This window comes from Nuphar pumila, chromosome 9 (genome assembly GCF_984573655.1).
Source record: "Nuphar pumila chromosome 9, dmNupPumi1.hap1.1, whole genome shotgun sequence".
NCBI lineage: Eukaryota > Viridiplantae > Streptophyta > Magnoliopsida > Nymphaeales > Nymphaeaceae > Nuphar > Nuphar pumila.
The window spans coordinates 35,590,635-35,612,199 of NC_143257.1; the positions used below are offsets into that span (position 1 = coordinate 35,590,635).

The 21,565-nt window shown below is 35.9% G+C and overlaps 2 protein-coding genes across 2 annotated transcripts; both read left to right on the top strand.

Annotated features, from left to right (window-relative positions):
- The first annotated feature begins 3,745 nt into the window (after positions 1-3,745).
- Positions 3,746-4,405, top strand: LOC149828555 (uncharacterized). Its single transcript, XM_090017083.1, has one exon. It carries the CDS (start codon positions 3,746-3,748, stop codon positions 4,403-4,405), a length of 660 nt encoding a protein of 219 aa, XP_089873209.1.
- A 14,028-nt stretch (positions 4,406-18,433) lies between these two features.
- Positions 18,434-19,093, top strand: LOC149828556 (uncharacterized). The gene has a single exon (XM_090017084.1). It carries the CDS (start codon positions 18,434-18,436, stop codon positions 19,091-19,093), a length of 660 nt encoding a protein of 219 aa, XP_089873210.1.
- Positions 19,094-21,565: the final 2,472 nt, after the last annotated feature.

The following is a 21,565-nucleotide window of genomic DNA, read 5'->3' on the forward strand; positions in this document are numbered from 1 at the left end:
TAGCAACAAGGATATGAGAGATGTACATTTGCATATGATAGAGAAGCAAACTATACGTAAACTATAAAAAAATGAAGGTCTAGTGACTCGATCAAATGAGTCTGAGGGGTACTTAGTAACAGGTGCCCTAAGGTCATCTGGCATGGGAGTCACTGACCCAAAGCTCGTTACACGGGCCACAAAACTGAAAATTTGAAATAGTGCTCAACAAAAGAAAGAAAAGAAAAAGGGTGTAAAAATATGAAAATCAAGAAAAAGAAAAGAAAAGAGTGTAAAGAAAGAAAAAGTTTATTGCTTAAAAGCAAATATTGAGAAAACCTGTGCAGAAAATATATAAGGATAAGTAAATAATGACATGTATATATTTGATTTTCTGAGAATGAAACATAAATGATTATGCTATTTAGAAAAGTAAAAGGAAATATTTTATTCTGTGGTGGTCTCTAAAAGACTCTAATCATGTTTTGAAAATGTAATGGCTCAAAAAATTTATGAAAACAAATTCCTTGATTGCCTAATGATTTTTGAAGTTGGTTATTGTTATGCATACATGACAACGATAATTGTGGGTAGCATCACTCTAAACCTTCACGAGACATCCTCTGGGGTAACCTAGGGGTTGAAAGGGCTTGTTGCATATGCTAAATGCAACCGTGATTCCTACGAAAGTAAGTTAACATTTATTTAGAGTAGTTTAGTATGTTTTAGTTTTTGCTTCAATTTGCTCGAGGATCAACAAACGATAAGCATGGGGGTATTTGATCATGCATACATTTTACATGTTTATTCATCTTATTCTATGCACAATTTAGTGTAAATTCGCATTAAAAACCCATCTTTATCATTATTTTTGAGAAATTGCTTTAGAACCCAATTTTTAAAAAAATTGTATTTTTCGATTCCGCCTTATGTTTTTCGGTATTTTTATTAGATAAATTTTTTTAATTCATAATTTAGTTAGATTAGGACTTACTTTATTACTTTGAATTAGTTTTAGAAAATACTCATTTGAAAAACATGTTTTTAAGAGGGGACCTAGTTTAGAAATTGAAAAATATTTTGGACTCCTTTTGAAAACTTTGTTTTTAACCTAATTAGGCTTATAAATAGTAGTTTTGAGGGCTGAAAAAATGTTTTTTCAAGCAACCCTCTTATTCTTCTTTCTTGTCCATCTTCCCTTCTCCCTTCTTTTTCTTCTTTCTTGTCCAATTTCTTTTCTCCTTCTATTTCTCCTTCTTCTTATTCTTTATTTCATCGATCCTCTAAACCCCGTCTTCATCGGCTTTTCTTACCTTCTTCGTCGGGGAGGCATGTATGCAGCTGGGATCAACCACTTTCTCCTCTCAACTAGTCTGTCGGAGGTGATCCGCAATGTGAGCTTCTTCCCTGTTTCTTTACTTATTTTTTTTGCATAAAGTTATATAAAGTTATGTTTAGATACTTTTATAGCATAGATTAAATATGATTTTATTGCATATAGCGTAGATTGGTTTGTCATTTTAGCGCAGGATAGAGTAAAATATATTTGTTTTGAGCATATCGTATTGCTATCCTGTTGGTGTGAGATAAGGACCAAATCTGCCATTATCGACAGATTTGGCCATTGATCGTCTTGACGTGAAGCTCACTCTGCAGTCGAGCCGTGTTGCAACCCAGAATCTTTTCTGCAGGTTGCAGTTCGGTTTGCCAATATTACTGAATTTGTCACACACGCACACTGGGTGTTCATAGCGCAACTCATTAAGGTCAATCACGCACCAACGTGAAGGATTTTAATGAATGACTATTTTTTTTTGTGTTGGGAGCAAACATTAATCAGGGGTTGATAGCTTATTATTTTTACATGTGTTCTTATTTTACTGTTTTGTAGCTAGACGAGGCCTAAAAGTCTTTTGTTATTTAGTATCACAATAACGTTTTAGTTTTTTTTATTAGTCGATTTTCAATCAACATGTGTATGCTGCAGTATATAGCTAGGTGAATAAATTTTCTTTTCTTTTCTTTTAGTGAGTTTAGATTTTAGCTGATCCGTCCCTTAGTGATTTAATTTATACCTGCATTCATAAACAGGTTGTTAGTTTACTTCAGCATGGTTAACAACATTATTTAGAGTGTTATAGTTTAAAGTTTTTTTTTGTTGTTTGGTAGCATATAGCTGAATTCGTTATTCAGATTGACGTACGTTTGCTGTAGTTTAGTAATTAATGGTTTTTCTTAGGTTAGTTGACTAATTGATTTCACCTATGTTAATTTATTAGTTTATTTCACCAAAGTTAATTGTTTTGTTAATGTTTTTTTTAGACTAGTTTTATCATTAGAATACTTTTTGCAACCGTGTTCAGTTGTGCTTCATTCGACGTGATTGTTTTAGTATTTGTTTTCATTAGTCCAATTGATTTCTAAATTCTTTAGTTAGATTTGAGTTTTTTTTATTGAATACAGTCAATTAGTACTTTCTTTTTTATTCACGTCTATTTTCCCTTAGAAATCATATTCAGCCGGTCCTTGTTTAGTGCATTCAATAGACTTAGGTATTTATATTACATTGATTGACTAGGTTTATGTTATCATCCTTGAGTGGTTTTACATTCAACCAAATTTTTTAAGCTAGCCACTGAGCAATTATTTTAGTGGTTGAATTTGGGTAGAGTGTTAAATAACCAAGTTTAGTGTACGCTCCCCTTTCTTGGATTAATATTAAGTAGTTTGTGAGTTGGATTGTAGTTAGCTAATGCTGATCACATTTTGTTTATTTCATGATTAGTTTGTTATTTGATTAGTTCATGTTATTAGATTGATTATATTTCCATGTCTTTATTGACAATTATTTAGTTGGATTGCTAGAAATTATATAAATGATTATTAGTTTGTTACATTGGTTAATTTCTAGCTTGATTAGTTAGTTAGTTTCGTTATTTCGTCTTATAATAGTTTGTTTCTAGTTAATTTAAATATTGTTTTTGCTGATTTTTAAGATTAGATTTGGTTTAGTTTTTTTCATTCTACTGCGTTTCGTGTTTTCGTGTTTTGCAGAGAATGATCGGACATGCAGTGAGCCCCTTTCGTGCCTCCGAAGTGCCTTCTGAGGATCCTTCAAGCCCTCAAAAGTGCCTTTAGGGAGCCCTCAAAGACCAAAAAGTGTTCAACCTATTTACCCAAAGGGGACACGGAGGAAAGGATAAAGGGAAGCAAATCAATTCTCAAGACTACAAAAAACCTCAATCACTAAAGACCTTTTTTTCTTTATTTTTAGATTAAGATTTTATTTCTGTTATTTATTCATTTAATTGGGTTGTAATAAGGCCGCTTAATTATTGTTTAAAGTCCTTCGTAGAGGGCTACACTCTTTCCTTATTTACTCAATTAATTGATTTCTTTTTTGGCAATAAAGAGTAGTTTATATTGTGTATTGAAGACAAAGTATTTTTTGTTCTCTGAGTTCGACCCGGACTCCACCACTCGTGCGAGCCGGTTTTTATATTTTTGGTATCTGGATTTCACTTGATTTTCATTAAAAATATTGTTATAAAAATCATTTTACAAAACTCATACCAGAAAACAATACCAATCGAGGGAGGTTGCAGAAGAAAGAGAAAGATCTAGTGTTGAGCAGCCAATCCCTACTGTCTTACCTCAGGAAAGCAAGAGGGATCCCCCATCTGAGCCTTCCAAGTCCTATATACCCAAAACCCCGTTTCTTGAGGCGCTAGAGAAGCCAAAGTCGTTCGACTAGTAGAGGTTGAAGATGCAGGAGATGCTTGAGATATTTTGGCACATTCAGATGAACCTCCTCTTGCTTGACGTCATCCAGCAAGTTTCTGCATATGTAAAGTTTCTAAAGGAGCTTTATACGCAGAAACAAAAGTTGCAGTCTAATGTGCTGAAAAAGATTTATCTGACTGAGCAGGCGAGTGCAGTGCTCCAACACCAAACTCCATCAAAGCTCAAGGACCCAGATGCTCCTATTATCTCTTGCATCATAGGAGACATTACAATCGAGTGTGCTTTGTTCGACCTCGGGGCAAGTGTGAACATCTTGCCGGGTTTCTTTTATGACGTGTTTAGAATAAAGAAGATTAAGCCAACATCGATAACCCTGCAACTGAGAGATCGCTCAGTCAAGGTCCTGCGAGGGATTCTTAAGGATGTGTTGGTCAAGATAGAGGATTTTTATTTCTCTGTAGACTTCATCATTTTGGATATAAAGGGAGTGAATGATATGAGGAAAATTCCCATTATTCTCGGTCGCCCCTTCCTAGCTACTGTCAACGCGTGCATCAATTGCTGCATTAGTGTGATGGCTGTTTTGTTTGGCAACAGAAAGATGAGGTTGAACATTTTCAACGTTGCGATAGGCCCTGCAGGAGTGGATACTTCTTTTCAGGTTGATTTCATTCAGGCTTAGTAGAAGCAGAGCCGGTATGGACATTGAGTGATCCACTCAGGACGAGGATGATGCTTCACTCACGGGAGAGGACCATGGTCTGCTTTATAGATTGACAGGAGAAGTTCAGTGGACCTGGTAGTTCAAACCACTCCTTGATTTGGCAGAAAATTCTGCACAACCTTCCATTGAGAGTCCGTTCAAACTTAAGTAAAAAGGCCTTACCAGCTTCTATTAAGTATGCCCTTTTAGGCATGAATTAGACTCTCCCCATCATCATTTTTGTAGACATGATTGACATTCAGGAGAGTTAGCTTGTTGAGGTTTTGCACGAGCATAAAGAGGTGATTGGATGGTGTGTGGTGGATTTGAAGGGGATAGACCCCTCATTTTGCATGCATCGGATTATCATAGACGAGGGTGTCAAGCCCTCAAGAAAGATGCATACATGAAGGAGGTGGTAAATGAGGCAGTTAAATGATTGGATGCAGGGATCATTTATCTTATCTCCAATAGTCAGTGGGTGAGCCTCACCCAGGTTATCCCCAAGAAGTCAGGGCTCACCGTTGCGATTAATGAGAAAGGAGAAAGCGTCTCCATGAGGACTACCACAGGGTGACCAATATGCATTGATTATTGAAAGTTGAACAATGCAACACAGAAGGATCACTTTCCGTTGCTATTCATCAACAAGATCTTAGAGAGACTAGCAGGTCAGCACTAATTCTACTTCTTGGATGGCTATTTAGGATACAATTAGGTGGTCGTTCACCCCGAGGACTAGGAGAAGACTACCTTCACTTGTCCCTATGACACCTTCACATTTAGGAAAATGTCATTTGAGTTCTGCAATGCCCTGACAACATTTTAGAGTTGTATAATGGTCATTTTCTCTCACATGGTAGATGATGTCCTGACAAATTTTATGGATAACTTTTTGGTGTATGACACTTCCTTTGATAATTGTCTTCAAAAATTATTGAGAGTGTTTAAACGTTGTATGAAGATAAATCTTGTGCTTAGCTGGGAGAAGAGCCATTTCATAGTACAACAAGGGATTGTTCTTGGATATATTATGTTCGAGAAAAGGATTGAGGTCAATAAGGCCAAAGTGGAGTCGATTGCCAAATTATCTCCACTGACCTCATTCTTAGGACATGCAAGTTTCTATCAGTGGTTCATCAAGGATTTTAGTAAGATTTCTAGACCGTTATGCAACTTGCTCTCTAAAAATCAACCATTTTGTTTTGATGATGCCTGTTTAAAGACATTTTTGTCTCTGAAAGAGGCCCTGGCCATTGCACCTATTCTTTGAGCTCCCGATTGGTCAGTACCTTTCAAAATCATGTGCGATGCTTTAGATTACACAATAGGAGCCATTCTGGGCTAGAAGATAAAATTAATGTCTCATGTCATTTATTACGCTAGCAAGACCTTCTTCGATGCTTAGATGAAATATATGACCACTGAGAATGAACTGCTAGCTATAGTATTTTCCCTCGAGAAGTTCAGTTCATATTTATTGGGCTCCAAGGTTATCGTTTACTCTGATCATGCCGCTTTGCAGTATCTGACGAGTAAAAAGGATACCAAATTGCATCTCATCCGGTGGATCCTATTGCTACAAGAATTTGATTTTGAGATTCAAGATAAGAGTGAATGCGAGAATCTTGTAGCAAATTATCTGTCCAGACTGACTATGGACACATCCACTGATCAGGGACAAATTGATGATTCATTCCTGTATGAGCAACTTCTTCACGTCAAGCGTCTACCCTGGTTCGCATATATCAACTTCCTGGTGACCAGAGAGTTTCCTGCACATTAGAACAAGAATGAGAGAGATCACTTCATGTCGAAGGTGAAACATTATTTCTGGGAGGATCTAGAGTTGTTTCGATTATGTCTTGACTAAATGATTTGAAAGTGCGTCCCCGAGGAGGAGTTCACATCTATTCTGGACTTTTGTCATTCCTTGGTTTGTGGAGGCCACTTTTCTAACTGGAAGACCACTGCAAAGGTCCTCCAGTATGTATTTTGGTGGCCAACACTACATAGAGATGCTCATGAGTTTTATAGGAGGTACTTACGCTGTCAGCATTCAGAGAGCATTTTCAAGCGTGATATGATGCCCCTTCTTCTAATTCTTATCGTAGAAATTTTTGATGTTTGGGGCATTGACTTTATGGGTCCCTTTCTGCCATCGTTCGACTTTGTTTATATTTTAGTGGCGGTTGATTATGTGTCCAAGTTGGTCGAGGCCATGGCCAGACAAACTAATGATCACAAAGAGGTGTTTCGATTTATCAAGCACAACATTTTTAGTAGGTTCAATGTCCCGAAAGCGATGATTAGTGATGGGGGTAAGCACTTTAAGAATGTGCATATTGCTTCCTTACTCAGAAAGTACTTTGTACAACATCGGATTGCAACACCATACCATCCACAGACGAGTGTCCAGGTTGAGGTCTCTAACAGGGCGATCAAGTGGATTCTTAAAAAGACAGTCTGATCAGACCGAATAAACTGGTCCTAGCACCTTAATGATGTATTATGGGCTTATAGGATTGCTTTCAAGACTTCGATTGGCATGTCCCCTTACTGCTTGTTTTTTTGGAAGCCATGTCATCTCCCTGTTGAGTTAGAGCATAGGGCATACAGGGCGATTAAGAAGTTCAATTTTGATATGGCCCAAGCTGGCGTAGAGCGCAAACTGTAGATGAGTGAGCTTGAGGAGTTGCAAAACAAGGCTTACGAGAGTGCCAATATCTACAAGGCTCGGACTAAGCATTTTCATGATCAACATATTTTGAAGAAACAATTCAAGTCTGCACAGAAGGTCTGGCTTTTCAATTCGTGACTCTATCTTTTTTCAGGGAAGCTGAGGTCAAGATGGGATGACCCGTTCATAGTACAAGAGGTGTTCTCACATGGTGCAACAATTATTTTTGATCCTCGTACGAACGAGACCTTCAAGGTCAATGGACAATGACTAAAGCCCTATATTTCTGATGCCGTGATTAGTCAGGACATTGAGGTCATTGTGATCATTGTAAAATTTTTCCTCTTGTTTCCTCTTTTTCTTCTCTTTGCCTTTCTAGCCTATATTCCCTTTTTGAAGGGGAATAAAAGATAGAAAAGAAGAGAGAAGAAAAGAAAGAAGAGAGATGAACTCTTTTGCAAAGGTCTCACTTGACCTTAATTTTGAAAGTATTTGAAAATTACTCGCCTCCGTTTTGAAAATTTGCGGGAAAATGGAGAGATGGGATTCGCTCGTCGATACGAGATTCGACCGTTCTTGGCGCCTTTACCAGGGGTAATCGAACCAAGGATCAAATTTATGCCCTTTTGCTTTGCTTAAATATTGTCTAAGAATTTTATTCTAAGTCTAAAAATGCACAAAGAATCATGCTTGTGCAATGCAAATAGTCAGATGTAAAAAAACAATCAGACAGCAATACATGTGTAGTAAAAAAAAAAGAAAAAGAAATGCTGCAGATTTGTCAAGAGATTTGAACAATCAATTAAAGTGGAGTACTGGTGAATGGGATTTCAGCACAGATCTGAAGCTAAGGAGCTTACAGATCTGATGCTGAAGGGATATAGGGACTATCACGAAGCAGAGGGGATATAGAATAATAAAATGAAAATACACCGATATGTATATAAGAACCTGAAATACAATGAAGCAATGAGGGACGCAGAACATGTTACACAGAAAAAAAATAAAAAATGAGATCAATAATAATAATAATAATAATAATAATAATAATAATAATAATAATAATAATAAAAAGATGTATCGTGAATCACTAGCACGAAAATGGGAAAGCATGGTGATGATCTGATGCTAATACAAAAATGTGGCTGAATGAAATTACAAAGATGGGAAAATGCGTAGTAAAAATGGAAATGATGATCGAATGAAGCACAGAGAATGCAGATTGAAATCGATCGATTATAGAAATTAACGTGATCCATATAGTAAAATACAACAAAACTGATTGCTAATGCTAACAACAAAGTATTGGGAGCTGCTACAGGGGAACACTGAACTTAACAGTATAATCACATGTAAACTATGGAAATTTAATAACAAATTACAAAAAAAAAACAAAAAACAAAAAACAAAAAAAAAGGAAAATGTTGGAATCTGAGAATTCCATTGATGTTGCGCAGGGGATGGATTGAGATTGCTATGTGCAATCTAACACTGTCCTTGGCGCGTTAATAGAGGTAAAAGCAGGAAGACAAAAAGGAAAATTCAAAGAAAATCAAGGAGGAAAGGCTAGGGCCTTACTTGATTCTGCAAATATCCGGAAGGAGGGTCGACTCTTCTTCTGAGGAAAGTTCTCTCTTGTTGCAGGAGAAGAGGGCAATGAGGATGTTGGAGATCGATATGCTCACCATCGATGCCCCTCACCTTCTCCTGCGTGCCTGATTTTATAGAGAGAGGAAGGATCGAGAAGCAGGTGACGGTTGGGCGTTGATGGCTGAGATGGAGCGATCGTCGATCGAAGGGTGGAGGCGTGATGTATGCCCATCGAACGGGGGATCGAAGCAGCGAGAGGAAAAGGGCGAGAGCCCGTTAGAGATGAAGGGTAGAGGCGTGAATCCGATGGTTGGTGGGGGAAGAGAAGATTCGGGAAGGAAAAGGCGAGTGTGCGAGAGAGGGTGGGAGAAGGCGGATGGGGGGTTCCGTTGGGACTTTTTCAGAATTTTCAGAAAGGGGTCCTTTCTAAAAAGATTTCTCAAAAGATGGTCCTCACTACGAAAAGACTTTTAAACTTTAATTTTTTCGCATTTTCTCTAACTTTTATATTTTTTTTTGGTGTTTTTGAAATAAAATTCTAAAGTCTAATGAAAAATAGAGGATTTTAACCTAATTTTATAAAAACCTGAAAATATTTACAAAAGAGAGGCTTTCTGAGAATTCAGGTTGGATCTTTTGAAATTTCTTCAAAAACGGGTTTGAATTCGGAAATTTAAGGAGATATTCGAGTTTTGGACCTCAAATTGAGAAATATAGGGCGGTGGATTCAAACGGATACCAAATGGACTGTCCGAGCCATTTAGAAACTAATTTTGATATTTTTTGTAATTTTGGTTAAAAATTTGGATAACAAGGCTCAGATTTGGATTTGAACTGGATCCAGATCCGAAATTGAGTCAGATATATGAAATGAATTTGATTCCAGTAAATTCGAGGAATAAACTGAAATTTTTGAGTGAAAATGACTCAATTATATTCAGAAAACGGGGAACAAGGGCAAAAAAAGAGAATATTTACAAAATTTTGAAAAATTTGGGGTGTTTACACCCTCATTTTATAAATGATAGGAATCACAATATGGTTATTCCATTACAAACTTGATTTGTATTCTTCAAGTTTGGTTTTGGGTTTTCTACGGGCACACTGTTAATGCCCTACAACATTATAAATACCGTATTGGAGGATTAAAGCGAAGGACGGGTTGTCGCACACTCGAAGGGACATTCTTACCTACTACAATCCCTAGGGGATCAAAACTTTCGTTAATTATAGACTATGGACTTGTAAACATTTAACTTTTTACTGTTCTGGATCATTACTCATTTAAAGACTTAATATTTTGGAATGAGAAGAATTGGTAGATGTTCCTGTCTTATATGCAAAAGATTAAAATGCGATTACAAATCTTAACTTTTACGTAACTCCTTGAATGTCTTAACCCTTAAATAAATATCATCTTTCACATTTAATATATGAATTTATTTTAAGTAATGAACTCAATTGAGTTGTGTTTATGGATGGTTTCGTAGTGTATATGATACTGGAAGGCTAATATACACTTGCGCTTGCACTGAGGTAGGTCATTCACTATTTAAAACAGTTGGAATGTGGTCCTAGATGAACTCGTTGACGCATTACTTTTGGAAGTCATATAATTTTTTATACGAAGGAAAAATGTTAATTTTTTTTTTTAAATTTTGGGTTTTGAAAAAAGTTTTAAAAGGTTGGATTTTTAGGGATGTTACATTCAATGACAAGTATCCATTCAGATGATAGTTTTCATTTTCAAAAATTTGTTTTAAATTTTTTTAGCAATGGGCAGTTCATTTAAAAAAAAAAAATTGGAGCATCACTTTTAGACTTAGGTAATAATTCACATTGCATTTTATAAGTCCCTCCATGGTACTTAACATTATGTCATGCACCATTGTCATTCATAAATGCCATTGTCGTCTTGTCATTTGTATGTCATGAAGTTCTTTAACATCATGATTTGATTGTCTTATCAAGTATTTACATTGCAGTCATTTATTCATGTCATTTCATTTGACCCACAAAGGTCCACAAGTTGATCTTACAACAAGATTATTTTGACAAAATTTTCTGCAATCTTTATCAATTCTATCTAAATTATGTTTTTCGCAATGCATGGATCATTGTCATAGTTTTTGCAAGAAGTGTCATTTTGAATCAATCTTTTAAAAATGTCTTTGTTTGATAACATTCTACATTTGCTTGTTTCATCTTGTGATCGATGGTTGGTCGTCGATAAGACCCTCTCACGTTGAACGACAGATCATTAAGCCGGGGAGTGAGGACCGCTTGAAAATGCAGTTTGTCAACATAATCCTTTTTCGTCAAACATGACAATATGGACTTGAAGCAAGCCAATGCCAAGTGTCTTTGGTATTGTTTTCTAAAAAAATGTTCTTTCATGAGTTAGAAAAATTTGTCTTAAGAACTTGCTTTCAGATCATCTTGATCAAAATGGGTCAAGTCAAAGTATTTCATCATGCATCATGTCATGTTATGTCATATGCATTTTTCTGTAGCTTATTAACAAGCTTTCTTTCAACTGATATAGTTTTTAGAAACCCAATTGTTTCAATTGTCGTATTAGGAAAAGCCTACAAAGTCCTATCTTAGGATCATCGTGTAGATAGATGAACATTAGGTCCATAGGTTGTTCCACGAATTGATGGAGCAATTTAATAACCTTTTTGACGAGGGCATAAATCATCCTAAACTCAATCCTATTTTCAAAAGTGCATTTATGAAAAAAAGGCATTGTTCTATTCCATTTTGTCAAAAAGTCAAAATGTCTCTTTCTATTTTATTCCATCAAAAGTAAAAAATTTCTGTCTTTTTTATGCTTTTACTCCAAAAAGATTGTCTCTGTCTTCATCTTTTCAAAAAGAAATATTTGTTATTCATAAAAAATGTTAATGGTCTTTCATGTATTTTTAAGAGACAAGAGTCTTATCTCGCCTTCATCTGACCTCATTCAACGAGACTTCCCGCTCTCAACACTGAGTTCAAGAAAATTCTCTCATGTGAAACAAAGTACTAACTTAGTCTTCAGTCCAACTTGTATTTGGTTAGACCTCTTTGCCTATATAGTGTTAGGTATCAAAGGGATACCTTCGTGTTGAGCTACATGCACGTCTTTAGCTAACATCAACCGTCAAGCTGTCTGTATTTTTTTGTCAAAGATCTCTTTTCGAAAATGCTTCATTAGAGTCAATCTTTATCTCTTAAATCTAGTGTGTCTACTTTTTTGTTATTGATCAAGCTTCGCACGCTCGCCAATAAAGAGGGGCATCTGTAGACACAAATTTTGATTGAGTCATTTTATATCATAGTCCCGTACCAAAATCCAGTGCTTTCGACTTATTTTAAAGCTCTACTAGCTTCAACTTCATTTTTTGCTTTAAAATGACATTCTCAAGTTTTTTTTTTCTAAAAGAAAAATTAAACTAGAGAATTTCAACTTTTGAACGAACAAAAAATCAGGTCAATCAAACATCAGAGTAAAAAGTTATAACAAAAACAAGGTGACTTATTTAGTAAAAAATACCTATTTTTCAGGTCAGGCTTACTTTGAATGCATTTTTTACCACCAAAACAATCGAGAGTTTGGTTTTGCACTCAAAAAATGAATTTATGACCAAAACATTCGGGTATGAAGTTATGACCGGAACAAGTTAGCCTATCGAGCCTATCTTACCCAATTTTGCTGATGACAAGTTAGGTTGTCGTTAGCATTTTTGCCCAAGAGCGCTGACGACAAATTAGGTTGTCGTTAGAGCCCTCTAAGGTGTCGTTATCTTTTTTTTACCATGAATTATCGTTAAAGTAACTTGTTGTTAGCGCTAAAGTTGTCGTTAGTGCTAGTTGTCGTCACCACAACTTGTCATTAACGTACCCGATGCCAACTCATCATCAACCATAATTTTGCATGACCTTGGGACAGATAAGCCTTCCAAAAACTGGAATAAAAAGCCATCAATTCTAAAATTTCTTACCTTAAACTGAAAATTCCTCCAAAAACACTAGACCCTATCCTAATCTAAATCGTTCATTCAAACCTATCATAATCTCAACCGTCCATCTATATAGATCCTGGATACATAGGAAACATATCCGGATGCGCTTCCAAACTTATAAATAGGGATGCATTCTCTCCTATTTAGAGGATTTGGAAATTTAAGAATTCACAGCCATGCTTTGCTGAACCCTTTTTCGAAGCCTAGCGTAGCCTACCTAGCCCTCCCAACCTAACCGACCTAGCCTAGGCTCCAAATTAGCCTAGTCTAATTACCTTTGGAGTTCGCGCCTAGCCGAGGTGTTGTCTGTGCTTTCCCATACTCATCAACGTCATAGAAAGGGCTACTTAAGCTCGAGGTGAGACTTGGTTCCTATTTCTTTTTGTATTTCTTTTTATTTATGCATTTTCGAAGATTAGATTTATCTAACGTTTTTATATTTGTGGTCTTTTGTGATTTTTTCGAGTTTTGGTAGCTCCCGTCTCTAAACTCGATTTTCTTTTAGGTCTCAACTACGAAGGTACAAAACTCTTCAATGCTGTCACCCCAAAACGAATATCGAGGATTCTTGGTTCGGTTGATCCCTGCTTGATAGAGGAGGAAAGTCTCTTTACCTTGAAGAATGGTCTCCACACCCTCTCAAAATCTAGATTAATTTCAGATCCATTTTTAAAAATATAATTTAAATGGAAAACCTTGCTTCTTTTTCATATTTTTTAAAACCCCGCGAGGAAGGTGTCCACACCAGTAAATGCTTTCACTAGTGCAAACACTATGCTAGTAAAGCTCATTTTCCAGTAGTCTTTGAGAAGGCTACATAGGGCAATAGTTCATGATTCTGTACATAGGGATCATGATTTTGAACGTGATTGTGTGTTGGGTCACAGACAAAATTGTTTTTACCTTTTACACATAGAAAAAGATACATACATAGCATTATGCAAGACTCTTCGCAAAAGTAGATTATTGCAAGATGCCCATGATATAGGTCTTGAAGAATAAGTTGCATTTTTTTATTGACACTTTCACAATGCGTGAAACAAAGCAGTGCAATATGTATTCCAACACTTGGGATAAACAATTAGCAAGTATTTTAATTTGTTATTAAACACATTACTTTGTATTGGACATCAGTTCTTGGGACATCGTAGTAATGATACCCCGACAAAAATTATGGGAGAATAACAATTCTACCCATATTTGCAGGTAACCGAGATTCTACACTTGTAATTGGTATATATGTATATGTGTGTGGTGTAGTAACTTGCCTTTATATTGCTTATGATATAAATGTTTTGGGGCTATAGATTAAACACATATTCTTATAAATGTATCAAGGCGAGAACAAATGAGGTTTCAAAAAAGAAAAGGGTGGTCGTCACAAAATGTCCTCACTACGTTGGAGTTTGACATGCGATTTCACTATGTGTTTGCTGGGTGAGAAGGAAGGGCGACCGATTCAAAAGTGTTATAAAATATGCTTGAGGATCCGGACGAGGCTCTAGTAATACCCAAAGGTAAGTAAATATATATTATGTATGTAATTTAAAATGATTAATATTTTTTGATAAGCTAAATCAAATGTATGCATGTAAGCAAATATTACCTTGCAGATGCTGGATACACAAATAGTGTTGATTTTTTAACTCACACAAAGGCTATCATTATCACTTGTCAGAATTTAATGCACATGATGCAAAACTAATCGACAAACCAGAAGAGTTATACAACCATAGACACTTCTCATTACGAACAATGATAAAACATGTTTTTGGTTTGCTAAAAGCTCAGTTTCCAATTTTAAAGTGCCAAGTAAAATATACAATTCTCACTCATATTAAAATTGTTCACGCGATATGTATAATAACATTTTTTATATTAGAAAATAACTCAAATGCCAAACAATTCACAATTGACAATGATAATGATATTATACTTGAACTTGAATATGAAGAGAAAAATTTCACACAACTAGTTAATTATGGTAGCAACAAGGATATGAGAGATGTACATTTGCATATGATAGAGAAGCAAACTATACGTAAACTATAAAAAAATGAAGGTCTAGTGACTCGATCAAATGAGTCTGAGGGGTACTTAGTAACAGGTGCCCTAAGGTCATCTGGCATGGGAGTCACTGACCCAAAGCTCGTTACACGGGCCACAAAACTGAAAATTTGAAATAGTGCTCAACAAAAGAAAGAAAAGAAAAAGGGTGTAAAAATATGAAAATCAAGAAAAAGAAAAGAAAAGAGTGTAAAGAAAGAAAAAGTTTATTGCTTAAAAGCAAATATTGAGAAAACCTGTGCAGAAAATATATAAGGATAAGTAAATAATGACATGTATATATTTGATTTTCTGAGAATGAAACATAAATGATTATGCTATTTAGAAAAGTAAAAGGAAATATTTTATTCTGTGGTGGTCTCTAAAAGACTCTAATCATGTTTTGAAAATGTAATGGCTCAAAATATTTATGAAAACAAATTCCTTGATTGCCTAATGATTTTTGAAGTTGGTTATTGTTATGCATACATGACAACGATAATTGTGGGTAGCATCACTCTAAACCTTCACGAGACATCCTCTGGGGTAACCTAGGGGTTGAAAGGGCTTGTTGCATATGCTAAATGCAACCGTGATTCCTACGAAAGTAAGTTAACATTTATTTAGAGTAGTTTAGTATGTTTTAGTTTTTGCTTCAATTTGCTCGAGGATCAACAAACGATAAGCATGGGGGTATTTGATCATGCATACATTTTACATGTTTATTCATCTTATTCTATGCACAATTTAGTGTAAATTCGCATTAAAAACCCATCTTTATCATTATTTTTGAGAAATTGCTTTAGAACCCAATTTTTAAAAAAAATGTATTTTTCGATTCCGCCTTATGTTTTTCGGTATTTTTATTAGATAAATTTTTTTAATTCATAATTTAGTTAGATTAGGACTTACTTTATTACTTTGAATTAGTTTTAGAAAATACTCATTTGAAAAACATGTTTTTAAGAGGGGACCTAGTTTAGAAATTGAAAAATATTTTGGACTCCTTTTGAAAACTTTGTTTTTAACCTAATTAGGCTTATAAATAGTAGTTTTGAGGGCTGAAAAAATGTTTTTTCAAGCAACCCTCTTATTCTTCTTTCTTGTCCATCTTCCCTTCTCCCTTCTTTTTCTTCTTTCTTGTCCAATTTCTTTTCTCCTTCTATTTCTCCTTCTTCTTATTCTTTATTTCATCGATCCTCTAAACCCCGTCTTCATCGGCTTTTCTTACCTTCTTCGTCGGGGAGGCATGTATGCAGCTGGGATCAACCACTTTCTCCTCTCAACTAGTCTGTCGGAGGTGATCCGCAATGTGAGCTTCTTCCCTGTTTCTTTACTTATTTTTTTTGCATAAAGTTATATAAAGTTATGTTTAGATACTTTTATAGCATAGATTAAATATGATTTTATTGCATATAGCGTAGATTGGTTTGTCATTTTAGCGCAGGATAGAGTAAAATATATTTGTTTTGAGCATATCGTATTGCTATCCTGTTGGTGTGAGATAAGGACCAAATCTGCCATTATCGACAGATTTGGCCATTGATCGTCTTGACGTGAAGCTCACTCTGCAGTCGAGCCGTGTTGCAACCCAGAATCTTTTCTGCAGGTTGCAGTTCGGTTTGCCAATATTACTGAATTTGTCACACACGCACACTGGGTGTTCATAGCGCAACTCATTAAGGTCAATCACGCACCAACGTGAAGGATTTTAATGAATGACTATTTTTTTTTGTGTTGGGAGCAAACATTAATCAGGGGTTGATAGCTTATTATTTTTACATGTGTTCTTATTTTACTGTTTTGTAGCTAGACGAGGCCTAAAAGTCTTTTGTTATTTAGTATCACAATAACGTTTTAGTTTTTTTTATTAGTCGATTTTCAATCAACATGTGTATGCTGCAGTATATAGCTAGGTGAATAAATTTTCTTTTCTTTTCTTTTAGTGAGTTTAGATTTTAGCTGATCCGTCCCTTAGTGATTTAATTTATACCTGCATTCATAAACAGGTTGTTAGTTTACTTCAGCATGGTTAACAACATTATTTAGAGTGTTATAGTTTAAAGTTTTTTGTTGTTGTTTGGTAGCATATAGCTGAATTCGTTATTCAGATTGACGTACGTTTGCTGTAGTTTAGTAATTAATGGTTTTTCTTAGGTTAGTTGACTAATTGATTTCACCTATGTTAATTTATTAGTTTATTTCACCAAAGTTAATTGTTTTGTTAATGTTTTTTTTAGACTAGTTTTATCATTAGAATACTTTTTGCAACCGTGTTCAGTTGTGCTTCATTCGACGTGATTGTTTTAGTATTTGTTTTCATTAGTCCAATTGATTTCTAAATTCTTTAGTTAGATTTGAGTTTTTTTTATTGAATACAGTCAATTAGTACTTTCTTTTTTATTCACGTCTATTTTCCCTTAGAAATCATATTCAGCCGGTCCTTGTTTAGTGCATTCAATAGACTTAGGTATTTATATTACATTGATTGACTAGGTTTATGTTATCATCCTTGAGTGGTTTTACATTCAACCAAATTTTTTAAGCTAGCCACTGAGCAATTATTTTAGTGGTTGAATTTGGGTAGAGTGTTAAATAACCAAGTTTAGTGTACGCTCCCCTTTCTTGGATTAATATTAAGTAGTTTGTGAGTTGGATTGTAGTTAGCTAATGCTGATCACGTTTTGTTTATTTCATGATTAGTTTGTTATTTGATTAGTTCATGTTATTAGATTGATTATATTTCCATGTCTTTATTGACAATTATTTAGTTGGATTGCTAGAAATTATATAAATGATTATTAGTTTGTTACATTGGTTAATTTCTAGCTTGATTAGTTAGTTAGTTTCGTTATTTCGTCTTATAATAGTTTGTTTCTAGTTAATTTAAATATTGTTTTTGCTGATTTTTAAGATTAGATTTGGTTTAGTTTTTTTCATTCTACTGCGTTTCGTGTTTTCGTGTTTTGCAGAGAATGATCGGACATGCAGTGAGCCCCTTTCGTGCCTCCGAAGTGCCTTCTGAGGATCCTTCAAGCCCTCAAAAGTGCCTTTAGGGAGCCCTCAAAGACCAAAAAGTGTTCAACCTATTTACCCAAAGGGGACACGGAGGAAAGGATAAAGGGAAGCAAATCAATTCTCAAGACTACAAAAAGCCTCAATCACTAAAGACCTTTTTTTCTTTATTTTTAGATTAAGATTTTATTTCTGTTATTTATTCATTTAATTGGGTTGTAATAAGGCCGCTTAATTATTGTTTAAAGTCCTTCGTAGAGGGCTACACTCTTTCCTTATTTACTCAATTAATTGATTTCTTTTTTGGCAATAAAGAGTAGTTTATATTGTGTATTGAAGACAAAGTATTTTTTGTTCTCTGAGTTCGACCCGGACTCCACCACTCGTGCGAGCCGGTTTTTATATTTTTGGTATCTGGATTTCACTTGATTTTCATTAAAAATATTGTTATAAAAATCATTTTACAAAACTCATACCAGAAAACAATACCAATCGAGGGAGGTTGCAGAAGAAAGAGAAAGATCTAGTGTTGAGCAGCCAATCCCTACTGTCTTACCTCAGGAAAGCAAGAGGGATCCCCCATCTGAGCCTTCCAAGTCCTATATACCCAAAACCCCGTTTCTTGAGGCGCTAGAGAAGCCAAAGTCGTTCGACTAGTAGAGGTTGAAGATGCAGGAGATGCTTGAGATATTTTGGCACATTCAGATGAACCTCCTCTTGCTTGACGTCATCCAGCAAGTTTCTGCATATGTAAAGTTTCTAAAGGAGCTTTATACGCAGAAACAAAAGTTGCAGTCTAATGTGCTGAAGAAGATTTATCTGACTGAGCAGGCGAGTGCAGTGCTCCAACACCAAACTCCATCAAAGCTCAAGGACCCAGATGCTCCTATTATCTCTTGCATCATAGGAGACATTACAATCGAGTGTGCTTTGTTCAACCTCGGGGCAAGTGTGAACATCTTGCCGGGTTTCTTTTATGACGTGTTTAGAATAAAGAAGATTAAGCCAACATCGATAACCCTGCAACTGAGAGATCGCTCAGTCAAGGTCCTGCGAGGGATTCTTAAGGATGTGTTGGTCAAGATAGAGGATTTTTATTTCTCTGTAGACTTCATCATTTTGGATATAAAGGGAGTGAATGATATGAGGAAAATTCCCATTATTCTCGGTCGCCCCTTCCTAGCTACTGTCAACGCGTGCATCAATTGCTGCATTAGTGTGATGGCTGTTTTGTTTGGCAACAGAAAGATGAGGTTGAACATTTTCAACGTTGCGATGGGCCCTGCAGGAGTGGATACTTCTTTTCAGGTTGATTTCATTCAGGCTTAGTAGAAGCAGAGCCGGTATGGACATTGAGTGATCCACTCAGGACGAGGATGATGCTTCACTCACGGGAGAGGACCATGGTCTGCTTTATAGATTGACAGGAGAAGTTCAGTGGACCTGGTAGTTCAAACCACTCCTTGATTTGGCAGAAAATTCTGCACAACCTTCCATTGAGAGTCCGTTCAAACTTAAGTAAAAAGGCCTTACCAGCTTCTATTAAGTATGCCCTTTTAGGCATGAATTAGACTCTCCCCATCATCATTTTTGTAGACATGATTGACATTCAGGAGAGTTAGCTTGTTGAGGTTTTGCACGAGCATAAAGAGGTGATTGGATGGTGTGTGGTGGATTTGAAGGGGATAGACCCCTCATTTTGCATGCATCGGATTATCATAGACGAGGGTGTCAAGCCCTCAAGAAAGATGCATACATGAAGGAGGTGGTAAATGAGGCAGTTAAATGATTGGATGCAGGGATCATTTATCTTATCTCCAATAGTCAGTGGGTGAGCCTCACCCAGGTTATCCCCAAGAAGTCAGGGCTCACCGTTGCGATTAATGAGAAAGGAGAAAGCGTCTCCATGAGGACTACCACAGGGTGACCAATATGCATTGATTATTGAAAGTTGAACAATGCAACACAGAAGGATCACTTTCCGTTGCTATTCATCAACAAGATCTTAGAGAGACTAGCAGGTCAGCACTAATTCTACTTCTTGGATGGCTATTTAGGATACAATTAGGTGGTCGTTCACCCCGAGGACTAGGAGAAGACTACCTTCACTTGTCCCTATGACACCTTCACATTTAGGAAAATGTCATTTGAGTTCTGCAATGCCCTGACAACATTTTAGAGTTGTATAATGGTCATTTTCTCTCACATGGTAGATGATGTCCTGAAAAATTTTATGGATAACTTTTTGGTGTATGACACTTCCTTTGATAATTGTCTTCAAAAATTATTGAGAGTGTTTAAACGTTGTATGAAGATAAATCTTGTGCTTAGCTGGGAGAAGAGCCATTTCATAGTACAACAAGGGATTGTTCTTGGATATATTATGTTCGAGAAAAGGATTGAGGTCAATAAGGCCAAAGTGGAGTCGATTGCCAAATTATCTCCACTGACCTCATTCTTAGGACATGCAAGTTTCTATCAGTGGTTCATCAAGGATTTTAGTAAGATTTCTAGACCGTTATGCAACTTGCTCTCTAAAAATCAACCATTTTGTTTTGATGATGCCTGTTTAAAGACATTTTTGTCTCTGAAAGAGGCCCTGGCCATTGCACCTATTCTTTGAGCTCCCGATTGGTCAGTACCTTTCAAAATCATGTGCGATGCTTTAGATTACACAATAGGAGCCATTCTGGGCTAGAAGATAAAATTAATGTCTCATGTCATTTATTACGCTAGCAAGACCTTCTTCGATGCTTAGATGAAATATATGACCACTGAGAATGAACTGCTAGCTATAGTATTTTCCCTTGAGAAGTTCAGTTCATATTTATTGGGCTCCAAGGTTATCGTTTACTCTGATCATGCCGCTTTGCAGTATCTGACGAGTAAAAAGGATACCAAATTGCATCTCATCCGGTGGATCCTATTGCTACAAGAATTTGATTTTGAGATTCAAGATAAGAGTGAATGCGAGAATCTTGTAGCAAATTATCTGTCCAGACTGACTATGGACACATCCACTGATCAGGGACAAATTGATGATTCATTCCTGTATGAGCAACTTCTTCACGTCAAGCGTCTACCTTGGTTCGCATATATCAACTTCCTGGTGACCAGAGAGTTTCCTGCACATTAGAACAAGAATGGACAATGACTAAAGCCCTATATTTCTGATGCCGTGATTAGTCAGGACATTGAGGTCATTGTGATCATTGTAAAATTTTTCCTCTTGTTTCCTCTTTTTCTTCTCTTTGCCTTTCTAGCCTATATTCCCTTTTTGAAGGGGAATAAAAGATAGAAAAGAAGAGAGAAGAAAAGAAAGAAGAGAGATGAACTCTTTTGCAAAGGTCTCACTTGACCTTAATTTTGAAAGTATTTGAAAATTACTCGCCTTCGTTTTGAAAATTTGCGGGAAAATGGAGAGATGGGATTCGCTCGTCGATACGAGATTCGACCGTTCTTGGCGCCTTTACCAGGGGTAATCGAACCAAGGATCAAATTTATGCCCTTTTGCTTTGCTTAAATATTGTCTAAGAATTTTATTCTAAGTCTAAAAATGCACAAAGAATCATGCTTGTGCAATGCAAATGCAAAAATGTATGCTTTTGAGAAAATAGTTTAGACATTCTGGGATTTTGTAAGTGATTCTGAAATAAATTTGATAATTGAGTAAAGAAATGATTCAAAGGTTTGAAATTGATTTGAAAAAGTTAGATTTTTGAATCTAACTTAAAATTTGAAATATATCTGGAAAGAGAGACTTGAAATTCCAAGTCTTGGAATAATCAGAGTTTAGAAACT